This window comes from Camelina sativa, chromosome 3, assembly GCF_000633955.1.
Source record: "Camelina sativa cultivar DH55 chromosome 3, Cs, whole genome shotgun sequence".
NCBI lineage: Eukaryota > Viridiplantae > Streptophyta > Magnoliopsida > Brassicales > Brassicaceae > Camelina > Camelina sativa.
The window spans coordinates 3056151-3064031 of record NC_025687.1 but is presented as its reverse complement, the minus strand read 5'-3'; the positions used below and the strand labels follow the sequence as shown (position 1 = coordinate 3064031).

The following is a 7881-nucleotide window of genomic DNA, read 5'->3' as shown; positions in this document are numbered from 1 at the left end:
GGATTTACTAGCAAAAGTAATTGTTGTATGTTTGAGGAAAAATCCAAATGGAACATGAAGTTTAAATGAGAAATTCTCATTCCCTTCGTTATCATGTAATAAGAAGTCAAATGAGTTTATATATAGTTCAATATCTACGGAAGGTGGTGAGAAGGGATCCAGTTAGTAAGAGATTCTGGTTACTGGTTTTAAACTCGTTGAAGAAGTATATGTTCACAGGAATTCTGACTACTAAATGAAAAGCTGAAGCATTCTTACATTTGGTGTGGACAACATTTCATCATACGGGTCAGGCATTGGCCCATCAACTTGAGGAATCTTCGATGATGAGCAGATAAAATCTCGTGGGACCTTTCTATTGCCAACATATGTTATCCGGAGTGCATCACATTCAAAAATTGCCTGAAAAAATTGCTCCTATCAGATGTATCACTGAAATTTTTCTAACTACATCATTCTTGAAAGTAAAATTCTCTTCTTAAACTGAGAACTTATAGATGCGCGTATCTTTATGCAACTTAACCAGTTTTGAATTCATGTATCTTCTTTTGGATGGCACTAATAAACTTGTGAAGTGGAAAAATGAAGAGGAGTCTTCTCCCTTACTTAATTTTCTAAGGGAGCTAAGGACATTTTGTTTTACTCATGAGAGCTATTCCAAATGCAAATGCAAATGTGTAGTTCTACACACACACCTTAGGGATAGCATCGCTTGCACCATCCTGTTGAGGTATAGATCCACCATTTTGATAAGGGGCAGAAGAATCATCACGTTTTCGTTTACCGGAGGATGGCACAAATAAGTCCTGGACGTATTCCAATTATGGATATTAGGTTATAATGTTAGCTATATATATATATATTAGTCAACTTGAAAAATATGTCCATTGAGGAAGTAATTGAAATGGGCACTAATCAAAGCAATCACGTAATTGCTACAACGAAGATAAGAACCCAAACAAAAAAAATCCAAACTCACAATTCTTGATTTAGATGTTAAGTACCTGTGTAAACTGCTGATTAGAGTTTCCTCTTTCAGGCTCATCACGACCATCCACATAAGCTAGCAACAGGTCAGACGTTTATATCCCAAACAACAAATTGATACCTAACGTACTGGTAGAAGTAGTACTTACCAACATTGACATCAAGTCTGGGATTTGTCCACGGGGAAGGAGGTGGCTGCAATAGAGAACATATTCTCAGTTTATGTCAACCAGAAAAACCCAAAAAATATGAAGTCAATCATTTATTTTTGCCTCTGTAAATTCTATGAAAACACTTAGATAAGCATTTGTGGCACCACACAGCAGCCTTAATAAGAAGCAGAGCTCACCATATAAGGACTGGGTCTTCCTTTAATATCAGTGTTGCTTCCATTGTCAGTTCCAGGGGTTGGATAATCACTTGAGCCGGTAGGGATGTTATACATGGAGGAGTTATCAGCAGTACCAGGAAGCGGCGTTGGAAGGGGAGTCTGCAATGGTGTCTGCTCAAACACAGAAAAAAAAAAAAAACAATAAGGACTTACAGGAACAACATCTCAAGTGGAAAAGAAACCAATTGATAAAAGCTAATGCTCAATCACAAAATTCAAGATTTAGTAGAGTGAGTTTAATTTAATTTACCGGAGGGAAGAGCATTTCAGCAGTGGGAGTCTCATACTCCTCAGTACCTTCATAAGGAACATTGAGATCATGAGTCAGTGGACCTCCAGGAGTTGGCTTCTGAGCCGATGACCTCTCTATTGGTCCGTTCAAGACTCCAGCTTGCATCATCTTCGTCTCCCAAATCTACTCGGAGAAAAACACACAGGTCCCAATTAAGCTCCAGAAATAAATTATGGATTCAAAAAACCAAGTAAAAAATAGAGAGATGAATTCCCCAAAAAACCCTAGTTGCATTGGATCAAATCCAAGCCACCCACATCGGCGAATTAACTAAAGATATTAAAAATTTGAATCATTTAGCAGCGAAGGAAGAAAACTCTGATTGAAAACTTACTCCTTGAAGCTCACTGAGAACACTCTCCCCAGGGCCTCCGTTGTTAATGAACTCCTCTCGGACTTTGTTGACGACATCCTCAATAACTTGGATATACACAGCGCTCGTTGTCGTAGTTGTACCCATCTTCGTCTCGGCCCCTTAATTTTTAATTCCGGCGAAAACCCAAATTTCGTTCTCTCCGGGAATCTAATATCATCAGAAGCAGCATTTTAGGGTGAATTTGCCACAAAAATTACCCCCCCCCCCCAAAAAAAAACATAACAATCTAAGCTCACCTAGGGTTTGGCAGGAGGTGGTAAGATGGAATCCGGTCGAGATCGGCGACGAAACGTAGACAAAAGAAGAAGAAGACAGAAGACAGAAGAGAGAGATGGATAAGTAGCGGTCAAGACAGAAAAAGCAGCGAAGAATAATATAAATAGGTTTGGATCAGATCGTGTCTCAACAATTACACGTGTCATCATCCCCGCGATTCATATTTTATTTCCTTTTACACTCTTTTCATAATTTTTTTTTTTTTTTTTTTTNTTTACAAAATATATCTGAAATAGTAACAACTCTATCTTGTATATCACCCGACGAGAATCATAGCCATCAGGAACAGGAAACCTCTTTATGTCCCAAAAGACGATTACTGGGGCCAAACCTATCTCCTTGTTTGGAGGAGGCTGAAGCTCCATCATCATTCAAACCTAATAGGGTTAAGAATGGGCTTCGCTTAATGGGCCTACAATTTGTATTGGTTCGGTACAATGAAAACATTTTATTACTTCAATAATCATCAAATGTATTCTTTTACAGAATCATCATCCTTCACAAAATGACAATTTGGAATTAAAAACTTGGATCCATCGATTAGCTAAAGTGATCTTAAATAGAACATCAAGCAGAAGAGACATAACTGTTTCTTGTCTTTCTCTAATCTCTACTCTCCAAGTTCGTAGTGAGGAGTATTTTGTAAGTTTCAGAGTCCAAAAATAAACTGAATGATTCGATTAATTAATAAAGTGTTACAGGAAAAGAACTTATAGTAGAACAATCAACTTAGTACTACTTCGTAAAAAACCTGCAACTTATTTAACTACTCCGTTAACAACGAAAGACTCATTCCTACGACTTAGACCAATTCAAATTTAACAATAAAACACTTACAAACTTGATAAAACTTCTTATTCTTCATATTTGTGGTGGAAGTTTCACGGTTTTTAATATAAGTAGTGAGAAGGGCAGCTTCAACCATGGTTTTGTGAGCTGTTTCATTCAGTAGTCTCAGGTTCCAAAACTAAAAGACTATCTGATCTTCTAATCATCATCAAGAATGAGACGAATAAAGAAGATACTAACCGTAGGGGCCGTGACAAATAGAGAGATTCCAGTGGAAAAGACCGCTTCTAGTATGTCACGAGGGATCTTTGATAGTACGCCAACGGCAGTGATGGTCATATAGGTCCAGAATAGCCTAACTTCCTCAAATTCCGTTTGATACACGAAGATATAGAGGATTATATAAAATCAAATCCGGGAAGCAATTATTCCTTTTTGGATTCGTCAAAAAAATAACATATAAACAAACAAAATTAAAAGGATTATATTAAATTCAAAGATAAAACAAAAATTTAGTTATATAGGCTTTTTTTTTTTAATCTACTGACACCTCGTTGACTTCACCTGATCCAGACTTCCAGTTCTTTTAAAACATAAATGATCTTAAACTTATTAAGCAAAGAGTTGAGATTAATGTAATAACAAACAGTACTTGTGTAATAATAACAGACCAGTTAATGTAATTGCTTAAGGGTATCCAATTTATTCATCTCTAATAAAATCAAGAAAGTAATACATTTATAATAAGACCGATGCGTTAGGCCTCTTGGTTTCAATTACAAATCATAAAGATGATGATTGCAAGTGTGCAGATCCGCTTGGTGCGGTAAGGATTTAAGGTTGCTGAATCTGTAGAAGGATCTAAGATGGGATCAAAGTCATCAAAATCAGATGGCGACGGGGTTGAAAGCGAAGGAAGTAGAGTGAGATCAAAGTCTTGTGTTTTCCCTTCTCTGCTAAAGCTCCATCCAGTTACAAAATGATTACCCGTCATGTTTCCTGTGGATGCCGAGAACCCAACATACATTTTCTCCAAGAAAATCTCTGAAAGGTTCATCTTTCTGGACAAAAGAGGAAACTTAGGTTTAGAAATGTCAAGAGGAGCCAATGTGACATTGAGAAGCATTTCCCCTCCATTGTATTCGATCCAAGCCCGGATCGGGTCTTTACTCGAAAGCTTCAAGCTTATATTCTTGCTTTGCTTGTTGGAAAAGAATGAAGCTGGTGCAGATTCAACGGAGACCAAACCGTTCACGTCGATGCCTACGTGGTTATCGTCTACGTCAAGAAACTCGTTTGACTTCACCGTGTCGAATTCCACCGCGAGAATTCGGTTTGTGGAGTTCCCGTTGTTTGAAGTATTGAAGAGACCGAGAAACTGGCTCGGCATGGCTTGGGTGAAATCCATGGACGGTGAGATCAGAAAGGTTAGGCCATGACCTGGTGCGTCGATTGAGAAAACGAAACTTGTGGAGAAAGAAAGCGAGTTTAATGATTTCGTCTTGTTGAAGGGTATGGGGAAGCCATAGAAGGCTTGACCCATTTGTCTCCTTGAGGTGTTTGTTAACTCCAATATGCCACTTGGGAGGATCTTGGAGGATCCATACTTGAGAAGATTAGCTTCAAAAAATCCGTGGTAAAGAAATTTGGTTTCGTTTTGTTGACTTAGCACACAAGAAACGAGGCATAATTGGGTGATTATGGAAAGAGCTATTGATTTGTAAGCAATTGCCATTGATGGACAATAATAAGAAAGAGATGAAAGTACGTTTTGTTATGTGTGAAGTTGCTTGTCTGAATAGTTCTATCGTATATAGAGGCTTCATGGATTTTTTTTTCAAAAAGAAAAGAAAAAAAAAAGTCTGGATCGACCATTAAGCTCTCATTAAAACTTAGCACTAAACTGTTATACTATTCGCAAAAAACCAATCAGCTGCAAGTTCGAAACTTGACTTTTTATCAGCTCAAAATTTGTTTGTCGGCACAAAAGGAAATCCTCTAAATTAATTTCTTAATTAATTATGGAGAATCCTTATATTGTTAAAAAAGCTATGTATAAGGCTTGTTAATTTATTCTAAGTAAAAGACCTATTAAGAGGATTAGCACATAAGACATACAATTCCAAAAAAAACTATGATGTTGAAATGTTCAAGTATTAGTTATAGCTGATCGTGATGATAAGTCGTAGGACCTAACTTGTGGAGATGAATAGAAACATCCCAAACTAGCATACAATAAAGTAGATTCAGACAAGGTTTTTGGGGAAATATACGTGCAAGTAAGAATCTATACCTATTTGGTTCATACATTATAAAAACAAAAGAAAATAATTGATCTCAGACAAGTCATCACTTTAAGTAATTAACAAATCTGTATAATCAACAACCGGCTAAATGTGAGAACTTAAAACTCATTAAAATGCAAATGACTAGGATAATCAGAGGTCTAATATAATTAAGTACGTGCACCCAACAATCCAACCCAAATCACACAAGCTGATAGATATATACTACTATTGGCTAAGAAAAAAAGGGAAACCATGCCGTCTAGCTATAGTTAACATCACCGTACTAATAAAAAACCGTAAATATAACTCTCTTTTTTTTTCGTAAATATAACTCTTAAGTCTTAAAGATAAAAGACCTCTTAATTTGGTCAAATGAAAAATGAAATGGGGAAGTTGAGATATTATCTGTGTTCACCTATAACAAAGCTTTCGTGTTGCTTTTTCCCCTTAGGCTAAAAGTTTTCGAATATACAAATTTTGGCTGGACAAAAATAATTACGTTCGTTTTCCCTTTTGACTAATACGGGCGTAAGATTTCGTTGTTACGCAAACGTTTATCATTGGACGATGATTTAGATCCTCTCAGTCTAGATATTCACCTGTGGTACACCGCAAGGCTAAATTTGTTAAAAAAGATGCAAAATGTATTGTTTGGTAGATTAACTACATATATATAACTAATTTTTGTATTTTATAAATGTACAGTATTTTGCATCTATATATTATGTAGTGTCCAAATTCTATGTTTTAGGTGTATACTGTGTATTTTTTATGATATAGAAAAAACGATACAGTTCTTAAATATTTAAATCGTCTGAGAAGTGTTTTTTTTTTAGTTTTCACTATAGAGATAGTAGTATTTTAATTATATTGTAGTTTTTCAATAATATTAGTACAATATAAATGGCTTTCTATTTTTGTTAGTTTCATATATAAATAATCTAACACTTTAGTATATTTAGTTTATGTGTGCAATGAAAATAAAAGTAAGTTAGTTTTTTTATATGAATTATACTAATTGTTTACTTTTATAAACTTTAATTAATTGATTAAAATATGTGTCTATATTATATAATATGTTATCTAGAGCATCTGTCACTTCTGGTAAGTATAAAACATATTCATCATTTTTTTAAAAGTGTATACTGTATAAAGTTCATTTATAGAGTTATTAATTTATCGATTCTTAAGCAGAACTATAAAAAAAATTGGGACCAAGAAAATATATTGGCTTATCAAGATTTAATTTTTATTAATGTATCACTAATTTTAACTTTAATTTATATACATAGTTTAAAATATGGAGTAAATTCTTAGTTAAAGTATAAAACATTCATCCTTTTCATAAAATTGCTGGGAAAATTTGTCAATTGTTATCACACGATTTATTATAAATTTCCAAATTATGTATCACCAAATGAAGATTATAATGGAAAAACCAAATTGGTAATTACTCAAAAAAAATGACAATCTTCATATTTAGAGTAAAAAGTAATTAAAAGAGAAAATCTCTTCTTCAATTATATTCTGAATTTGATATTATTTGAAGTAAAAAATAATTATAAAATTTAATGCCAATGTCATATCTTATAAATGATGTATATATAGATTGCTGGACCTGGCCCATCATCTTGAGTTTTTTTCTCCAATGATTTGATTGATGATCTATCTATTAACTTTGTGTCTGCTCCACATAATTCTCTTCACTTTTCAATCTAAGCTCCTTCAGGCGCCCCGTAGGAAAGCAATGTCTGGAGCAGAGCAAAGCCAGAGATGGAGCCTTAAGGGCAAGACCGCACTTGTAACCGGTGGAACCAAAGGGATCGGGTCCGTATATAAGCTCCAAAATCTTTCCATATTTTCTTGAGATCAATTCTACTTTATTTTTAATTCTCTGTTTCTTGAACCAAACAGGCATGGTGTAGTAGAGGAACTTGCAGGATTCGGGGCAGTGATACACACTTGTGCTAGAGATGAATCTCAGCTTAATGAGTGTTTGAGCAAATGGAAAAAGAAGGGTTTTCAAGTCACTGGTTCGGTCTGTGACGTAACTTTGAGAATAGAGAGAGAGAACTTGATGCAGACTGTGTCTTCAATGTTTGGTGGCAAGCTCGATATACTCGTAAGTCAATCTTTATATACTCTTATCAATGACCCAGAATCTTGATTTAATGTAATGTTTTGATTATTAGATAAACAACGTGGGATCGATTCGGGCAAAGCCGACGGTAGATTTCACAGCAGAGGATTTCTCGTTTCATATTTCGACCAACTTAGAATCTGCTTTCCATCTGAGCCAGCTTGCGCATCCTCTGCTTAAGACTTCAGGAAGTGGGAACATTGTGTTCATGTCTTCTGTTGCTGGAGTTTTATCGTTTACTGTTAGCTCCATCTACTCTGCAACAAAAGGTAATGTTGAAGAAAACAAGAGCACCTCTCTGTTTGAGACTTTTAATAGAGGTTTTTTTTTTTTTTTTTTTTT

General features: G+C 35.1%; 3 protein-coding genes across 4 annotated transcripts in view; 1 reads left to right on the top strand and 2 right to left on the bottom strand.

Moving 5' to 3' along the window:
• The window catches only part of LOC104765472 (transcription initiation factor IIA large subunit), a 5227-nt gene extending 2824 nt beyond the window's left edge, over positions 1-2403 (bottom strand). Inside the window, exons 1-8 of one of the 2 annotated variants that reach the window (XM_019243340.1) lie at positions 2283-2403; positions 2005-2193; positions 1629-1793; positions 1337-1489; positions 1137-1182; positions 1005-1063; positions 696-806; positions 259-402 (exon numbers count right to left, since the gene is read on the bottom strand). In XM_019243340.1, coding sequence (XP_019098885.1) covers positions 259-402; positions 696-806; positions 1005-1063; positions 1137-1182; positions 1337-1489; positions 1629-1793; positions 2005-2130 — 804 coding nt within the window. In that variant the 5' untranslated portion in view covers positions 2131-2193; positions 2283-2403. The remainder of the gene's footprint in view (positions 1-258; positions 403-695; positions 807-1004; positions 1064-1136; positions 1183-1336; positions 1490-1628; positions 1794-2004; positions 2194-2282) is intronic. The other variant, XM_010489191.2, reaches the window with a different exon arrangement.
• LOC104778600 (probable inactive L-type lectin-domain containing receptor kinase III.1) lies at positions 3873-4870 on the bottom strand. Its single transcript, XM_010503053.2, has one exon. The coding sequence runs from the start codon at positions 4844-4846 to the stop codon at positions 3884-3886; it is 963 nt and encodes a 320-aa protein (XP_010501355.2). The 5' UTR covers positions 4847-4870; the 3' UTR covers positions 3873-3883.
• The window catches only part of LOC104765451 (tropinone reductase homolog At1g07440), a 1876-nt gene continuing 1046 nt past the window's right edge, over positions 7052-7881 (top strand). Inside the window, exons 1-3 of the mRNA XM_010489167.2 lie at positions 7052-7226; positions 7314-7521; positions 7592-7808. Coding sequence (XP_010487469.2) covers positions 7060-7226; positions 7314-7521; positions 7592-7808 — 592 coding nt within the window. The 5' untranslated portion in view covers positions 7052-7059. The remainder of the gene's footprint in view (positions 7227-7313; positions 7522-7591; positions 7809-7881) is intronic.